Below are 19,819 nucleotides of genomic sequence, written 5' to 3'. Positions count from 1 at the left end.
ACTATGTGAAATTGCCACCTTCGTAGGGCAGAATGATCAAATAGTGGCAATTCCATAATGTGCAACCCTGTGGTAAATGTTCAAAAAATGCTGTTATGTCATTTTCCCTTTTATTTAATTATTGTATTTAATTTGAATGTGATTTTATTTATATTTGGCAATTTTTGTTTAGCTTTAAAGCTATGACATGGGCTTTAAAGGAACTTAACCCTAGTTTTCTATCTGTGTATATCTGAGTAGCAGTATAATTATTATAATACGGGTTAATTAGTTGACAGTGGGGGTAGGAAAGGTTCTGTCTGTGAGCCTGTTTTCTCTTTAAAGGAGAAAGCAGTTTTCAAATTTGAGAAATCCTGCCCTAGACCTTCCCCTGCCTGCCTCATGTAATTCACCTGCCCTCTGTTTTTATTGTCATGGCAGGGTGCTGACCTTAGTCTGGGATCAGCTAGAAAATCTGACAAGCAACTTGGGCTTTCGATTTCTCCTGATAGAACACGACATTGCATAGGCTCCTTTTTGAAGACCTTTCACATCTCCTTTCTAGACTGGAGAGAAGACAGTTCCGAACCAGCGTCTAGACCCAAATGAGTAACCGGATGCTTCGCTAGGCCACTAGACACTGATTTGGAGAATTATATTAGCCGGCAGGCATGCGCTAGGTATGATTCAAAGTGCTTTATGTGTATTATCTCCTTTAGTCCTCCTAAGAGCCCTATGACATAGGCAGTATGATTTCCCCCATTTTGCAGATGAGGAAACTGAGGTACAGAGAGGAGTTTAAGAAACCTGCCCACAGTCAGTCAGCTATCAGGAGCAGAGTCAAAATTCTAACCTGGGCCGGCTCCAGAACCTGTGCCCTTAGGAACTGCTCCACAGTCATCCAGGCATTATCTGTGTGTCCTCAAAACAATCCTAGGTGGGAGGTAGAGGGGTCTGGGGTCTTCCTGGCTCTGGAGCTGGCACTAACACCCTCTCTGCTCTATTGCCCAGTGCCCGGTCAGCCCTGCGTGCCACTGCTGGCTGTGGCCGTGTGGCTCCCCTTAGAGTGGCCTCCTTTCCAGTCCCAGTGCCTCTGCCCCTGCTTTTGGGTGATAAGATGTTGTTTCTCTGACCCTTCTTAAAGTAGTTAAAAAGCACATGTTAATTCTCTTGACTTTAATTGCCCCATCGCCTTAGAGGCGCCCTAGCATTCTTTTTCCCATGGAGTGGTTCTAGGAGGTTTGCCCACACGCAGTGCTGCAGGACCGGCCAAGAGGGACGGAGTTACTTGGTTGGTTGCTTTCTCCAGCTCTAATACCACTTCCCCAATTTTGAGAAGGCCTGCCTTTGTGAATGTGCTGGATTTACCTCTTTTTCTTTTTGTCCTTTCCCTGAGAGTAGAATGACAGACAGCACGTATTTTTATTTATTAACCTGACTCCCGGCAGGAAAAAAAGCAAGAATATTAGGAGTGGTAAAAGTTGCTTTTTGTATTACTCTGGCCAGGGGTGGCCGGTCCAGAGTTTTTAGGGGGGACCTCTCCTTAAGAAAAAGAGTATGTGAATTAGAATCCTGACATTAGGAAAGGGTCTTGACAGAGGCCCATGCAATCAGGGACCCCTGAGGCTTACCCTTCACTACATGATAAATTCACCTCTGGCTAAGACACTTGGGATTTTTAACATCTTTTGTTTTCTCCAATCCCTCTTATTTCCAGTGTCCTATTACTAGTATACTTGAATGATTGTTCCTATGAACCTAGAGGTTAAGTGTATCTTTATAAAATGAAATGGGTCATCCCTATGTCCATTTCTTCCTTTCTTCCTTTTTCCAGTTAAGCTGCTTTGTTGGTAGGAAGGAATATGGACCTCTGATTGGGTTTCACTGATAATATCTTGTGACGTCCTCCCCAAAGGGCCTGTGTAGGGTTGGTGCAGTCATTGTGTTAGCTGGCTCCTCTACTTGGCACCTTACAGACAAGTGGCCTTGGTTGTAAGAACAGAAGGTCAACATCTTACCATGATCACGCTTGACTAAGTGACTCAAAGATGCATCATCTCTCTTTTTAAAGAGATTTTTAAGAATTTGCATTAATGATTTTACTAATAGAGTTGGAGAATTTGTGTGTTAAGCTGGAGCTATTAACAAGTATTGGGTTGGCCAAAAAGTTCATTTGGGTTTTTCCGTAACGTCTTATAGAAAAATCCGAACGAACTTTTTGGCCAACCCAATCTAACAGAAAATGTTATCTATACCCACCTAGACGGAGGATAATGAATGAATGAATGAGTTAACAAGTGAAATAGAAAACAAGGGGGACAATTGAGGAACAGAAATAGGAAAACATTAAAAAGGAATAGGGGAGAGGAATCTTACTGTCACATGACTGAATTCAGTGTCAGCAGTCAGGGAGCAGGGTCTGTCTAGATACCTCCATTTCCTTATCCAAAAGAAGCTACTCAGTAAGAAGGGAATTCATTTAGATACAAAAACAAAAAAAGTTTCTATTATCAAGGACAATTTTATTTTATTAATAACTCCTACATCTTTTTCTGCCTGCATGAGTACTATATAAAATCTTATTAGAGTCTGTTTTGCTACAATAGTAGACTACTTTAGTAGCTATTATCTATGGAGACTTATAAATGAAGACGGTGTGTGACAAAGGAAGAATGCCTACCTCAGTGACATAGAGTTAGGGGGTCATTTGATACATTCCTGTGCCTTTAAACCCAGGGTGAGAAAATCCTGCCTTCCTCAAAATGACTGTGCTAATTTGTTGTGTTCTTGAAAAGTCAAGTTATAGTTTACACTGTGAGTTTTAGCAGACCCCAATACCCTTTCACGAAAATGAAATTGATGATCTTTGAGCAATCTGGAGAGAGACATACTGTGTGTAGCTCAAGATACTGGTTGATCAGAAACTTGGAGGATGAATGCATAGATAGATTTGCTTTTAAAAAACATACTACTTATTAAATGAGAAACATTGGTTAAGATTTAGTACATGTCTTCCTCGACTTACTATGGGGTTAGGTCCTGAAAAACCTATCATAAGTTGAAATATCCTAAGTCAAAAATGCATTTAATACACCTAACCTATGGAACATAATATAGCCGAGCCCAGCCTACCTTAAACAGAACACTTGCATTAGCCTACAGTTGGGCAAAATCATCTAACACAAAGCTTATTTTGTAATAAAGTGTTGAATATCTCATGCAGTTTTTTGGAATACTGTACTTAAAGTGGAAAACAGTTTGGATACAGAATGGCTGTAAGTGTATCGGTTGTTTGACGGCATGGCTGATGGGAGCTACGGCTGCTGCCTAGAATCAGGAGGGAGGATGGTACCGCGTATCACCAGCCCTGTCAATCAGAAGCCTGGGAGAAGATCAAAATTCAAAATTGAAATACAGTGTCTACTGAATGCTTACCACTTTTGCACCATTGTAAAGTGGAAAAATCGTTAAGTTGAACCATTGTAAACTGGGGACCGTCTATAGTTAGCTACAAAGAACCCAGTGATTTGAAAAAAATATAGTCATAGGGTTTTTACTTAAGCCATTGTTTCAATGTTGGCTGTTTGATTTTTGTTTTTCCTTTTTTCATTTTTCCCACAAGAAGAGAGAGCACAGGCTGGCTTTCCTACACTGTAGGAAATCCTGAAGGGGCTCACCACACCTATCAAACTAGCAGTTACACAGTCTTCTTAAACTTGAGTTATTCATGGCTAAATGGAAACAGTCTTCAAGGCCATTTTGACAAAAACTTGATTAGGATTCGTGGAATCCTGGGAAAAACCCTATTCCATGCAAGACAGTAAATAAGATTTAAGATGGGTTGGTTCTTCTGAATCTTGGGTAAGAATCAAGATAAGTCTGAGTCATTGTTAATGGTTGATGGTGGGCCGTATTAATATTGTCCAACCGCTTCACAACAGCCACAAGGGCAGTTGGTTTAGCCTTTGAGAGGAGGAGGAAAATCGTTTGAAGAGAAAGAGCAATGTTTTGTAGGCTGCAGTGGGAAGGAGAGGCATTTTGGTGACCTCCTGTCCCCAGGATCCATGGGGCTTGGAAGGATGAGCACCCTCCACCACAGAAGTCCAAGAGGAAGTGGTATTTTCTCTGTGAGCCAGGCTTTAGTCCATGCATAAAGCAATGGAAGGAATAGTTCATGAAGAGGTTAGAGATGTGGGGTCATTTGCTTACATCTGGCTTTCAGAGAACATGAAAAGAGGAGACAGGAGAGGCAGACATCACTTAATGTGGGCGAGCGTGGCAGTGGCCAAAGGTAACTGGGAGGAGTGATATGAAGAATAGGCCTCAAGGTCTCAAAAAGAATCTTCACACCAGGTCTCTAAAACCGAAACAAAGTGACCCCAAACCCCATGCAATGGTCCCTGCCAGTAAAACTTGGCTCAAACACTGCAGAACTTCCCCATGGATTCACAGCAGGCAGTGTCAGCTTTATAACCGATTATTACTGAAGTTTTGGAAACACTCTAAATTAGCAGGGGAAACATGAACGCACCACTGCAAATACGGAGAAGACTGCCTCTGTACAGTACCAAGATAACTCTTTTTTGGTCAAGAGGTGGAAGGCATATGCCCAGGAATCCAAATGTTGGATTTGGAACTGGGTTATTTTGAACCCAAGAGCAAATGAGTTTGCAATTTAATCCACTTATAACTATCATATTGTTTCTGAGTACATTTTGATCTTTCACATTTTTGGAAGGTTTCTAAGATGAAATTCCTAGAAAACAATAAATTGAAAACACGACGTTTTTAAACATAGAGAAACATTTAATAAAAGACACAAAAGCAAAAATTTCTCCAAACCACTACTCCCAAGTAAAAAAAAAATGGCAGGCTGTAGCTGAAATGTACCGGTGTCCCATTCCTGCCTGGAGAGTTCTTTGACTTTATCCCCTTATGGCTGTTTGCACTTCAAAATGCCTTCTCGTCAGTTCTCTAGAACCTTCAAATTGATAGAGGAAGCAAACAAGCATACAGTCAACAAGCAGAAGAGAGTTAATGCAACATCTTTTAGAAATGTGAACATACTGCTAGGCATACTCAACCAGCATCATTTATCCTTCAGGAATTGAAGCATTTTTGATGCATTTGACCTTTAAATCACATTGGGGCAAAATAGAAAGGTAGCTTTCCCCTATAACTCAAGCCCTTGCCAAGAGGTTCCTGAAAAAGAAATACACACTTTTTTACAGCACTGATTTTTATGCAAATAGATCCTCAATTTAAATTGGGAATATGTAAAAATCTATCACCCTGTAGGTTATGGAAATGAAACATCAGTGTCTATGAAGTCTAAAAGAGATAATCTCTGCTTGGTTTTCTATTATTGACATTTTTAAAAACCAACTCTAACCTTTTAGTTGATAGGCCTTAAAGATATATTATTGTAAAGTGCATAATTGTTACAAAGGAAAATATAACCTGGTGTCTGGACCCTTTTGGAAGACTCTTGAATTGGTCAGGGCTCCTGATTTCAAGGGACAGAAAGCCACTTCAAACTAGTTTGGACAAAAGGGGTATTTATTGGATGGAGACTGAAGCTTCTAAGGGAAGAGTTAAAAATTGGCTAAAAAGGCAAGGGTTGCATGTAGCTTGGGCTCTTCTCTGCATCTCTCCTCTCTGTCTCTGTTGGCCTGCAAGCTTCATTTTCATCTTCTCCTTCCACATGGGGAGGAACAGGACATACACATGTTTCTGAGTTTTACTTCTTGGGGGCTTCTGTTTCAGAGAGGGCTGATTGTCTTTTCCCAATTCTGGCTTGAAAAATACCAGGAAGAACTCTGATGGGCTTGGCCTGGATCAGATGTCCAACCCTGGCCCAAATGACAGTGGCCTGTAGGATGGACCATGTGAGAACAAGGTGCTTCCCAATAGCAACACATGACGTATGTCAATAGAAGAACCATTCCCATACGAAGGGGAAAGTATAGGCCAAAACTGATTCCATATGCCCACTTGACCTGTATTTTCATTGTTTAAACCTTATATTTTGATTTGAACATTGTAATGGAGTGATATTCCACTTCTACAGAAGCAAATCATGTCAATAGGTAACCTCCCCACCTTCTGGCATTTGCAGAAATGTCCACGTGAACTACTGTTAGCTTTATTTTTCACTTCCAGGCTAATGAGGTTACTTAGAAGTCTGTGTTGTTTGTTGTAGTGGACATCTGTGTGATTCTGCTAGCCCATCATCCAGTTTTTCTTCTTCAGCTGATAACACCTAGATTTTCCTTTGGGAAACCAATGTCTCCTATATTCTCAAACCATGCGATTTCCATGAAGTTGACACTGTGTGCTTGTCTCAATGACGTGCTAGTGGCCCAGCCCTGGCCAATTGGAATGCCACACTCCCCTGGCCAGTTATGGTCCAAGGATGGACCTCCCTCCTTTTTAAGGCTTTCCCTGGAACAGTTTGGAAAGGGCCTCGCTGGGAATGCTTCTGAAGCTACTGTTGGCCACAGTTTGAGAAGACCTGAATGAGAACAAAGGCAAGAGATGGGATAAAGCAGAGTTGAGGGATGGAAATGCCTGATAACAGGGTTGAAGTCCAGCTGTCTAAGCTGGACAGTCAAGTGAAACAGTAAAATTCTTCCCCCTACCCCCTTCCCCTCAGTTTTGGTTATAGCTTGTTTGATTTGGATTTCTGTACCTTGCAACCAATGTGAAAAGTGAATTATCTTCATGAGCAGAACTGTGTAGTTCCTAATTAAATCTCCTGCTCCAGTTCCTTATGTTCCAGATAAGGCAAACCACAAAACCTAGTGGCATAAAGCAGTAACCGTTATTTCATTTATCTCATGGTTTCTGTGGGTCAGGAATATGGGAAGGGCTTGTCTAGGGAGTTCTTACTTGGAGTCTCCATGCAGTGGCAACCAGACAGTGGCTGGAGCTGGGATAGAGGGGAGGGCAGGGGGCTGGAGCAGCTGGCAGCCAGCAGGGCAGCTGTCTCTCCTCCTGAACTCTCAATAGCTCTGTTGGACTACTTGAGCTTCCTCACAGCATGGCATTCAGAGCACTCAGACTGCTAACCTGGCTTCCGCATGAGTGTTCCAGAGCTCTGGGTGTAAATTGAATCACTTTCTATGACCCAGCTTTGAAAGTCACACAGTGTCATTTTCACCACAAGCTGGTCAACTGAATCAAGGGAAGAAGATGTAGACCCCACCTCTTAATGGTGACACGTCAATGAATTTGCAGACATGTTTTAAAACCACCACATGTTATGAGCAATCCCCAAACTGTGAGAAGGGTAGGGTACTGTGGTCAAAATGATATATTTCAGTAGACTTAGTTTTGTGACATCATGCTTTTAGTTTATACTTCTGGGAGCTGGATTAACTTTTTCAAGTCATTAAGGCACAAAGTGTAGTCTATATATATTGAAAATTAAATAAGATTTGTCATGACCTTTCAGGCTTTAGGATTCCATTTTGTTCTTGTATTAAGGCATTTCCAATTTTAATGTGAGTAGCACTGAAAGGCATTTAGATTGGGATTAGTTCTCTACTTCACAGTTGCTTATATATTGACTTACTATCGAGGCATTGTCATTTAGTACTGGGTACCGTAGTCAATGTAACTTCCAGAAGCGCTTCACTGCCTTCCAGTGACCAGTTTAAGGAGTTGGGAGTAATCTCTTTTTTATGGATTCTATATGAAATAGCCATTACAATGTAGATTTGTAAAACTTGACCTGTGTTATGGTTCTATCACTTTGCCTCTCTGACTAGAGTTAGAAATCCTCCTTTATACTATCTAGTATAGAGTTAGAAATCTGACTAGAGTTAGAAATCCTCCTTTATACTATGTAGTACCATGGAGTAAAAATCAGAATGCAACTCTTTTCAACTTTCTCCCAAGTGGAGGAAGTCTAATAGATCTTGAACTATTTTTTTTTCTTTCTGTTTCAGAGTGTAGCAAGTAATCTATTGGAATAAAACCAGCAGTTGAGTTAACTCATGCAAAGGTAATTTAGAGCACAAATTAAATCTGTCAGAGTGGTATTAGATTTGCAAAAGCTCATAAATAACAAATGAAAGGTCACAAAGCTGTGAAAATGAGAGTGTACTTCATAAGAGAGCTGTAGTCAGGGACGAGTCCTCAGCGCATATTCAAATAGCAGTGCACAAGATGGAAGCACAACATCTTTTCTAAATGTCTAGAACATTCCAAAGACACAGTGGACTCCAGGGAAAAACATCAAAGTCCTAGAAAAGACCCTTCAAATCACTGAGCATGTCCAACATGGTATTTGTGGGGTTTAGGGATTAAAGTTCCATCAACTACTGAGAATCTGTGTAGAAAAAACACATCCCCATCAGCAGAGCCCATATTTCAGTAGCAGTTAGACTAATTGTGAATGCATGTCACTCATCTTTCACTTTTCAGTTCCTAGAAAATACTAATATAGTGAGTGGTGCTTCATGATTTACTGCAGGAATGTAAGCAGTTGGGTGATATTAATAAATAGTCCGGCCCATCCTGTTTTCTCATGGAAAAGAGCAGTGGGAAAATAGCTCTGGCTACTATAAAGTAGACAAGTTCTTTTACTGTGCATTTTATGCAGATCTTTTTTTGTGTGTTGTGTTGTGTTGGGCTTGACTTGTATAAGGGAATTATTTATACAAGCAATGTGTGGGCTTCATCAAAATTAAAAACTTTTGTGTATCAAAATACATCATCAAGAAAGTGAAAAGTCAACACAGGGAAAGGGAGAAAACGGTTGCAAATCATACATCTGAAAAGAGTCCAGAGTCCAGCATATAGAAAGAACTCTTACAACTCAACAATAAAAATATAATAATTCAATTTAAGAAATGAACAGGGGCTTCCCTGGTGGCGCAGTGGTTGAGAGTCTGCCTGCCGATGCAGGGGACACAGGTTCGTGTCCCGGTCCGGGAAGATCCCACGTGCCGTGGAGCGGCTGGGCCCGTGAGCCATGGCCGCTGAGCCTGTGCGTCCAGAGCCTGTGCTCCGCAATGGGAGAGGCCACAACAGTGAGAGGCCCACACACCGCAAAAAAAAAAAAAACAAAAAAAATACACAGTGCACTTTACATTCACTAGGATGGTGCTATAATAAAAATTGTTTTTTAATGAAAGTAAGTGTTGATAAGGATGTGGAGAAATTTTGCTGATGGGAACGTAAAATGGTACAGTGGAAAATCGTTTGGCAGTTCTGCAAAAAGTTAAATATAGTTACTATAAGACCCAGCAATTCCACTGTTAGGTATATACCCAAGAAAAATGAAAACATATGTCCACACAAAAAATGTACATGAATGTTAAAAGCAGCATTATTCACAATAGCCAAAAAGTGGAAACCGCCCAGATGTCTATCAGCTGATGAGTGGTATATCCATACAGTGAAACATTATTCAACCATAAAGAAGAATGATGTACGAATTCACATTACAGCATGGATGAACCTTGAAAACATTATACTAAGTGAAAGAAGCCAGACGTGAAAGACTATATGTTGTATGATTCCTTTTACACAAAATGTTCCCGATAGGCAAATCCATAGCAACAGAAAGTAGCTTAGTGGTTGCCAGGAGTGGGAAGAGGAGGGAATTGGGGATGACTGCTAATGGGTGCAAAATTTCTTTTTGGGGTGATGGAAATGTTCTAGACTAGGTGATGGTTGCACAATATTATGGACATACAAAAAGTCCTCACTGAATTGTATTATTTTTAGATGATGAATGTTATGTTATGTGAATTTTATCTCAATAAAAAATTTTAAAATAAAAATAACAGATCCTTAAAGAAAAAAAAAGTGTGTTTACTAGGATTAATAGCACATGCACTAGAGATAAACCTCAAGTGTTATCTCAGATTCCTGTGACTGGTACCTTCTTTCTCTTTCTTGGTCAGCGGTCCATCCACACGGGGTTGACCTTCCACTCTGGCTGCTGAAATACAGGTGAGTGGGTTCTTCGTGGAGTGGACCTTGATCAATGGGAGACAAGAGACAGGAAGACATAAATTCTCCCTCCCTTCTCGCTCAGTGGGCCGCACTGAGTGCAGCTGTTCCTTGGAATCCTCTATCTCTCTGTGGCTTGATGTGAAGTGGTGAGCTGCATAGTAACCTAGGATCACATTGCTTTATATTTCCTAGCTTCATTTTACCTCTGTCTGTCTGTCTGTCTTCCCCTCCTTCTCTCTCTCCCTCTCCCTTTCCTTCTTTCTCTTTTTCCTTTACCCTCGTTGTCCTGGGCTTGCTCTTCCCGTATAAAGTCTTAGCACCTTTAGTCCTTGCACAGATTCTGCTGTAAGAGCACCTGGCCTATGGCACTTGGTGAAGGGTGTGGCAAAAGAGGGAAGGGGGGAACATTCTATCAAATATGGATTCTGTTATGTTAGAAGAGACATGGGCATTTTTAAGGCTATATTCATTGGCTTTGGGTGAAAAGCTGACTTCTGTTTGTGCATAAAAAGTGAAATTACTCTGTCAAATCACTTTGTGAAAAGAACGATTTTTTCCAAAAACTGTTTTCCTCTTTATAAAAGTAATACATGCTCATCAAAAATTTTTGAGCATGCAAATTGAGCAAAAAGAAAAACATCAAAATTACCTGAAATCCCACATCATTTTGGTCTTTGTCCTTTCAGTCCTTTTTCTAATCATAAACAAGCCTAGAAATACATAAATTTTTTTGCTAAAGAAGGAACAATTTCATGAGTAAAATGTGTTGGTATGACAAAGTGTCAACTACTTTAAGAATTTGAAAACTCTGCATTAAACACATAAAATTCATGGTTAAAAAGTAGTTGAACCCTCCAAGTTTGAAAACTTTCTCTAAACGAATCCGGCCTAAAGAATCAAGCTTGCCAAGTAGAGGTGAATCTCTTTTAATGAATGAAATGGTTGTTTTAACTTCATCCATGATACTTCACTGTGTGTAGGACCTGTGAGCACGCTTGGAGATGTGGGCCTTGGCAGGCGTACAAGGTGTGCTCATGACCTGTGCTCCTTCCACATCTTTTACACAAGTAAAATGTAATTAAGGCAGCTGTGGTAGAGATCATGGGGGTGGAACACAGGCCTTGTAAATACAGGGAGGGTGTAGAAGACCAGCACCCACGTGTTTGCTTCCTTGACAGGGATGGCAAGAAATCCCTGGGTCTGTGTGAGCCTCAGCATATTAAAATGCTGGTGGCATTTAGGCCTCTCCCCGCTGGCTTTGTCCCTGCCTGGCTGGCCATGGGACCAAAGGTGGGGTAGAGGAGACATATGGATTGTGATTTGTCATACTTAGTAGTTCTGGGCATTGTCATATTTTTATGATTTAAGGAAGGTGTGCTTGTGTTGAACCAAAGTTAATTGTACCATGTTTACTTTCACTTAGAAAACTATACTGACTGATTTTGAACAAAACAATAGTAGTAGAAATATTGGGAAATACTGTTAATACGTGGCATTTACTGTATGACAGACACTGTTCTTAGTGTTTTACATGTTAATTTATTTAATTCTCATAGCACATTTTTTTAAAGCTGTATTTTTTTCATTGAAGTATAGTTGATATACAATGTTGTCTTAATTTCTGCTATACAACAAAGTGATTCATATATATATATATATATAAAACATTCATTTTTAAAAGATTCTTTTCCATTATGGTTTATCATAGGCTATTGAATATAGTTCTCTGTGCTATACAGTAGGACCTTGTTGTTTATCCATTCTATATATAATAGCTTACATGTGCTAACCTCAACTTCCCACTCCATCCCTCCCCCAACCCCCTGTCCTTTGGCAAACAAGTCTGTTCTCTGTGTCCAACTCGTAGTACATTTTAAGGTAGGTAGTATTATCCTCATTTCGCAGATGAGGAAACTGGGGAACAGAATGGTTAAGTAACTGGCTTAAGGTTGCACAGCAAGAAAGTATTGGAGTAAGGTTTCAAATCCAGGCATCTAGCTCCTCCCCTCTGTATGTCACTCACACATAGTCAACACAAGCTGTAAAATGAAGGCTCTTGGATGGGTAGCCATGCCACAGAGGTTGCAGTAAGGTTCATTTCAGATGACACTAAGTAATACATAATGCTTATGCAAAGACTGTGCAGAGGAAGACTTTTAAATTAATAACTGGAAGGAATACTGTGGTTGAGAAATGCTTTAATGGAAACGAGACACTTGCAATGTTTGGTATGTGTTGACATTAAGTTTCACATTAAAAAGAACTTAGGTTGGCAACTAGTTGATATTTAATGTTAAATTATTCAAAATAAAACCAGAAACCTTTCCTCACCATTCCTCTCGAACTGAGCCCAGATTGTGAGGACACAGGTGTTGGTGCAATTCATTCAGGGGTCCAGGGGCCTCTGTGCAAATCTGTCCCTCAGGTACAGCTTCACCCGACCTGATGGAGGTACACAGAAGAACTATTGCGTTCGCTTAAGATTAGATAATGTTTGTGCCTGTCACTCATAGAGGGAAAGAGATCCTTGATATTTGTTTTCTCATCACATTATTTAACCAAGTGCCTAGCACAGTGCCTGGCAGTCACATTTATGAAGTGAACGAGCAGCTCCTTCCCTTTCTGATTGCAAACCTGCTTGGGGGAACCAAATTGCAAACAGAAGAGGGCGTAGTGAGCATGAAATTGGCAAGCCGGCATCATCAAGCTGTTACAGGGTGATAAGAGTTCTCTATTTTCTAACAATTTGTCTAGTTGAAAAAAGTAAAGAACACACCAATCCATCTGGAGTTAATTTGAGTGTATCGTGCATTGTTTGGTGTCAGTTAATCTTTTCACAATTTTTAATAAAGTTATCTTACTATTATTTAATATTTTCCTGTTCTGTAATTTAAAAAAAATAGCTTTTATCATGAAATAGCTCTATGTCTGAGTTCCTTGGAGTGTTTCATTTTCTGAATTCATTTTTATACTTTCTATCATCCTGTTTTGAATAATATTACTCTGTACTGTGCTCTGATATCTGATTAGTCTGATATTGATTTTCTCTGTTGATTTTGATTTCTAATATATTTACTCTTGGTCTATTTGTTTTGACAGCAAAATTTTAGGATTATCTTATTATGCTGTTTTTTAAATGTCATTGAATATTTGTATTAAAATTTTGTAAACAAAATGTCCAAATTATGTTTTTTTAACCAGTTTAAAATAAAGTGAATATCTAACTTGATCCCTTGCATGGGTGCTAGAATGATGGTATTCGGAAAATAGAACATGAGGAACAGACTCTATAGAAAAGCAATAAAATGGCAAGCGAACAACGCATATAAATTAAGATATATATCTACGTTCTAAGTAAGCTGGATAATTCAACCCTAGTAAAATTTTATTGCTCTCAGTTTTAATTGAAAAGGGAAGAGTCCAAATAAAGGATAGAATGATGATTGCTTAGTGTTACAGTGACACCTTGATCTCATTTCCTCAGGTTTTGTTCATATACCTTGACTCAGTCTTTGGAAGAACATAGTATCACCATTAAATGTGGCCTCAGTGGCCAGACTGCCTGGGTTAAAATCAACTCCTCTATGTATTTGCTGGACTTCAGTTTACTCACAATGGGAGGATAACAGTGCCTACCTCATAGGGTTATGAGGAGAATTACCTGATACATATATATATATATATATATATATATATATATATATATATATATATATAACTTCAACAGTACACAGCCAATAACGCTAGTTATGTTGAGGAGATTTTGAGCTATAAAGACACATCTTGGTTCACGAGAGGCCAATTTACCTACATATCCTTTTTTTTTCTTTTTTTTTCCAAATCGGAAAGTCTAGCCTGTACAGCATGACCCAGTAAGGCTGCACTCTCGTACCTGGCGCTCGCTGGTATCAAGGAAATGCTTCTGAGCTTCTGCACCTGACTTATTTATTGTTGCATTCTGGCAGCCAACCCCTTTCCTCCTGGCAAAAATAGCTGGGTTTCATTAAAATTCAATCTTTCCTGATACCATCTCTGCTGGATGTTAGAGGGGACTCTTAGCAGTGGAGCTTTAGCAACCTAATTAAGAATGGATTTGGGGTGAAATTTTCTAAGTACTCTAAAATTACAGTCTGTAAAGTTTCTCTCCATGTCTACCCACTTCCTCGTGCCCTGGGCTCCCTGTTTCTCGCCAGCTCATCCCGCCATCACAGGAGCTGGGCCGAGTCTCCGTGGCTTTCCCGAGTTGGACACTGACATGACTCTGGCTTCGTATTTCAGGTGCAAGTCCTCTTCCGCCGTCCTGAGTCCCCGCTCCCGGGCCCCCTGGATGAGTGACGCCTTGGTCTGCCATGGAAGCTGGCCCTGCCCTGGCCTGGCTCCTGCTTCTGAGTCTGCTGGCTGATTGTCTGAAAGCTGCTCAGTCCCGAGACTTCACCGTCAAAGACATAATCTACCTCCACCCTTCAAGTAAGACTCCGTTCTCTTCACTGCAGAAATGTCACTCGACTCCCAATAAGATTTGAAAGTTGAAAAATGGCCGGCAGGAGGCAGCCTTCCGCTCAGGCGAAACCTGGTGATTTAATTGCGGGGGGGGGGGGGCGTGCATGCGACAGAAACATGCGTTGTGTTTTACCCTCCCCTTTTTACAGGGTGTTTGTATTTGAAGGTAAATTATTAGGCTTGTTTTCTCTGTTCCCTGTACCCTCGGTCGCTCTGATTCTGAACACCCTTTCCTCTGACTCTGCCAGCCCTCGGTCAGTTATCAAAGTCAACCGCCAAGTCCCAGGAGGAAGGTGTTTGTAAAAGATCAGGCCTTTATAAGCAAGATAATAGCTGGCCTTCCTGTCTGTGCATCTAATTCTCAGTCTCAGCATAATTGCCTCCCGCCACTTCCTGTTCCCTATCCCTTTCAGTTTCCTGTGTTTAAGAATTATCTTGGGAGTGTATAATGATGTGTGTCCCAGGTTCCTTCTCTGGAGTGTCTGACTGCATCTATCTGGGTGGTCCCCATGGATTTTTGCTTTCAGCAAGAAATTCAGGTGCTTCCGCTGTTGCCGATATTCTAAGGATCACGCTTCAGGAAACACAGCAGCTTTCCTTCTCTACTGGTCACCATCTCTGTATTTATCTCATCTCTTTTACTTTTGCTTGACTCTCTGCTGGAATGCCCCTGAGCTGGGTATGTAGTGCGAGGGCTGACCTTTAGCATTCGCCCCGAGGTGCATTACTCTTTTGAAATGTTCTGTTCGCCAAACATTTTTGAGCCTCTACTGTGTGTCAAGCATTGTGATCGGCGTGAAAAATGTAAAGGCAAATCAACCATAGTCCTTGCTTTTGAGGATCTTGCAATCTACAAGGTGGAGGCAGTTACCTGGACTCCTTCAATGCCACATGGTTAGAATATGTAACGTCTCCGTGTTCCGGTTGAATGAGAGGTGGTCCAAGGAGTGCACAGGGGCTTGGAGTCCACCTGACCTCGGGTTAGGACCTCCCTCAGCTGCTTCATAGCCTTCTGACTTGAAATAAGTTCCCTAACTTTGTGAAGATTAAATACAAGAACGCATACAAAGCACTTAGCACTGTGAGCCATAGGAAATGCTCAATAAATGTTAGGGGAATCTTTAAAGTGTTGATTTCTACATTTCTAACTTGGTTAAAATGATACATACCCTATAGCATTGTTTTGTGGACTAGAAATAATATCTGTAAAATGCTAGCACATACATAACAGGCAATCAGATGCCTGTTACTTATGATGTTGTGCTAATTGGCTCAGACAGTAAACTGAGGATGCTGAAGGTACATCACTAATTTTTTAAATCCAGATACACTTTTTTTTAACATCTTTATTGGGGTATAATTGCTTTACAATGGTGTGTTAGTTTCTGCTTTATAACAAAGTGAATCAGTTATACATATACATATGTTCCCATATCTTTTCCCTCTTGTGTCTCCCTCCCCCCCACCCTCCCAGATATACTTTTAACCGGCATCCAATAGTTTCTTTAGACTTATTGCCGTTGTACGCTCTCACCAGTACAGGCTGGTGCCTACTGGTTAGATGTATGGAAAGCTTATCTAGCTGCTTGTTTTTGCAGGGCAGTTTATTTTAGTAACATTCATGAAAAGAAGGTGCTTTGATTGTTTCTCTGTTTTCTAAGATTGCATTTTGTTCTTTTCTCCAAACAACCATGCTTTTTTATTACAGTTGGTGAACAAAAACCTAGGTTTCAGTCTCTCGGGTTTGATTGCCAGGACTTTCAGCTTCTGCGGAATTCTTTGTCCGCTTCAGTGACAAACTCAGAAGTCACTGGGCCTCAAAACAGACCCACGCCTGGCCTTCTCTGAGGCTGTGATTGTACACGCAGGGTGGAAAGGAAAATTAAGGGGGGTGGATTTAAGTGACCAAGAACAAAACAAACACACTCTGCTTGTGCCTCAGGGGTATGGTGGGTCAGTGCTGGCGGGCATTGAGTGGACCTCTATTTGGAAAGTCCATTTCAGAATGGGATCTTTGAAGGATGAGCTCTGCCAGGCTGGAGGGGCAATCACCTGTGCTCTTTAGAAATTGATGGAAAAGTTCCATTCATGTGACCTATGTTGATTAAATAGAGCCATGGCCTGGTTAAAGAGAGCTCACTGTAAACAAAGAATTGATGGAGTATTCTGATGTGATTTTGGAATATAGAGAAGGGTAGAAGCAGCTGTTCCTAAACTATGTTGTATGTAGATGGTTCACCAGCAAGTCTGGGCTGAGTTCTCTTTCAGAGTCTCCATAACTGGTCACAAGGAATATAAGTTCTTGCAGGATTCAAGTTCCTGTCCATGGTTCCTCCTTGGCCATAACTTTGTTTATTCTGACCGCTTTAAAGCAGAGTTAACTTCACATTTCTCTGCACTATTTCAGAAGTTTTTGGTGCTGTTTGCTTGTTTTTACACTTTGATTTTTTAAACGGTCATGGTTGTCTGCCCTTAAGCAGCACCCAGTAGACTATGTTTAGATGAAGCGATCTCTCCACAAATAAGCAGGTTTCTGTAGAACATAGACCACAAAAAACATATGAAGGAAGCATGGGATTATTTTGATTTTGAATTATTAATATAATTGCCTCACTTTGTAGATGGAGACACAAACAGCTTTCCTGGGGTCGGCGAGTGAGTCAGATTCCATTAATATTAGATACTGCTCAGAACCTGCCCAAGGAGAGACGCGGTGATGCTGGAGATGTGAGAAGATACAGAAGTTTTCCACACCAGACAAACATAAACTCATTTCTCCTGGGCCCCGAACGGCCCTCAGAGATAGCAAGTGGGATGAGATTGGAACCCGGGTTGGGAAAGTTCAGCCTCCCATGACTAATCTCCTTTGCTCTCTGGTTCCCTAACCTTTGAAGTTTCTAAGCCTTTAAAAGAAATAAACTTTATGGCTTTCAAACTTGAGGCACTGTCCTCAGTAACATTCTTTTCTATCATGGGTATGGGGTTTTTTTTCTTTTTCATGTGAAAAATGATGAATTTCTTCCTAGCCCATGATTAAAATACCAAAGCCTAATAAAAACCTTTGAAGCAGGAGTTTGTATTAAGAGACGTGAAGCTACTTATTTGGCTGTTAGACCTCGTACAAGATAGCAGAATTTAACATCCTAAGTGACTTCAGCATGTTCTTGGCCTCATTTTCATTCCTTGTAATAGAAATCTTTCCTGGGAAGTTGAGTTTTCCTCTGGTTGCATATTCTGAGTCTTTCCTTAATTATGTGGACCAAAGAGCCTATCTCTCTACAGGGGGCTTGTTTAAGCCAGCGAAGTTTTCCCATAATTCTACACTACGTTAAGTCTTAGGGAGTGAGGGGACTTTCTAGAAAGGTACCAGGAAATGCACTTCTATCAGAAATATGTTCATGGTGTTAAAATTATACTGACAATATGTTGTTGCCTAGTGGACTGAGAAGATCAATTTATTAGATTTCTAGAAATTTTGTATTTGCATCCAGTTTCCAAAAACAGTGGAAATTAATTTGGTAAGAATGAAAAATAAGAAAGTTTGGATGCATTACACATCAGCATACAGTTCAAAACAAGATTCTCTTCTCACCACGGTTTTGGTAACTGAAGGCCTTTGTCCTGGCAAAAGTTCCAAGGGATGGAAACAAAGACGAAATCTTTTCCGATGCCTTGCAAATGAATTATGGTCGGTTGAACCATGGCTGACCAGGAGAGTTAATGGACAGATTATATTACAGGAAGTAACTGGGCACTTTGGCTTTTCTTTTTTTCTTTACAATAACCTTCTCTTGAGGGACCAAGGACTTATGCCCTGAAATACTTATGCCCTGAAATACTAAGCTTATTAACTCTGTGATCAGGAGCCAAATTAGATTCATTCGCAGCTGGGGGCACAACGATTTGAAACCCTACTTGCTCTGTAATGCTTTGAAGTAACAGAGAAGAAAACTGCACATCTCTTAGAAACCTCTTTCCGTCCTTTTGAAAAAACCCTCTTTATCAGATTCAGTATCAGTTAGCAAGTTACTGGAGATAGTTGTTCATCTGAAGACCTTGTTTATTAGCTAAATATTTCCAGAGGGGGGAATTGGACCATTTCTTGGTATTGTGCTGTAATTATCGACTGAAAGCTGAGTCTGTTTTCAGAGATTTGTCACTGAAAAGGGTTTGATTATTCACTGATCAGTACTACCTGCCAAGGTGTAAATACAAGTTCCTATGAGCAAATATTAGACTGTCATTGTTGAGAATGCAACAGATATGAAGTTGTGGACTTAAAAATAAAACTCACTGGAAAGGAGATCATTTGGTTAATTGGCAATGATACATGCTGATAAACACATTCAGAGATAAATGATTTTTAACAGAGCTTCATTTTGCTACCATATTGTTTTAGCTCATATTCCTGTTTTAATTTTGACACACTTTGAGTTAATTTCAGAGTCCAGGCCTACTTGTATAAGAAATGGCAGTATTTAATTTAATATGTCACTAGTCTTGCAAAAGATAATTTTGAAGAGTCTATTAATCCAAATTTGGGAACACTACGACTTATTAGTGCTAGGCTTTCAATACGTTTATTCTTGGAACAGCTGGGTCGTCAATCCTCATTCAAAGTTCTTAATTTATCTCTTTGATGGGAAAGTTTCCAGGAATAGCTAATCCAACATTCCAGCTAAAAGTTTTACTGGCTGCGGTGACAGACAGATAAAATTGGATACTCTAGTGAATTAATCACACAAGCTGAAGTATTATGGTTGGCTTGCCGTCATAAACCTTAGTGAATACGATCGTTTTTTGAGAAATGCTGTTCTTGGACAAATTATATACATCTTTTCTTCAAAATTCCTGCTTTAATAATTCTACTTCAAATCTTACAAACTATTTTAAAGTTCTGTCTTTTACACTTATTTATATATTAAATAATTTAAAGTGGATAGTGAAACTATTTTTAATGTATCCAATCAGGATAATTTCCTAAAATATTCTGTATGGTTTTTAATAATGGTATTTATAAAAATAATCTAATTAAAATGTCCATAAGAGTATTGAATGCCTTTGGAACATGAGGACCTATTTATTTATTTATTTATTTATTTATTTTGGTTGGGTGCAGCATACGGGATTTTAGTTCCCCAACCAGGGATCATACCTGTGCCCCCTGCATTGGAAGCGTGGCGTCTTAACCACTGAACCACCAGAGAAGTCCGAGAACCTATTTATTTTAAATTCTTCAGGCATGTACTTACCTAAACTAGAATCTTTATCTCGAGTATAACCCACCTATCTAGGCAGTGAAGACATAAAAATTTTCTATGTATAGTTTTACAAAATAGTTGATTTCTGTTTATTATAATTACATGATAGA

The 19,819-nt window shown here is 40.0% G+C and overlaps 1 protein-coding gene across 2 annotated transcripts in view; it reads left to right on the top strand.

Moving 5' to 3' along the window:
* LYPD6 (LY6/PLAUR domain containing 6) overlaps positions 1 to 19,819 on the top strand; it is a 108,665-nt gene that overhangs the window by 68,859 nt on the left and 19,987 nt on the right. For both annotated transcript variants that reach the window (XM_060151504.1, XM_060151505.1), the window contains exon 2: positions 14,227 to 14,415. In XM_060151504.1, the coding sequence (XP_060007487.1) occupies positions 14,298 to 14,415 (118 nt within the window). In that variant the 5' untranslated portion in view covers positions 14,227 to 14,297. The remainder of the gene's footprint in view (positions 1 to 14,226; positions 14,416 to 19,819) is intronic.

The sequence above is a fragment of the Lagenorhynchus albirostris genome, chromosome 6 (genome assembly GCF_949774975.1).
Source record: "Lagenorhynchus albirostris chromosome 6, mLagAlb1.1, whole genome shotgun sequence".
NCBI classification, from domain to species: Eukaryota; Metazoa; Chordata; class Mammalia; order Artiodactyla; family Delphinidae; genus Lagenorhynchus; species Lagenorhynchus albirostris.
The sequence above is the reverse complement of the archived record's forward strand: the minus strand, read 5'-3'. Positions and strand labels throughout refer to the sequence as shown.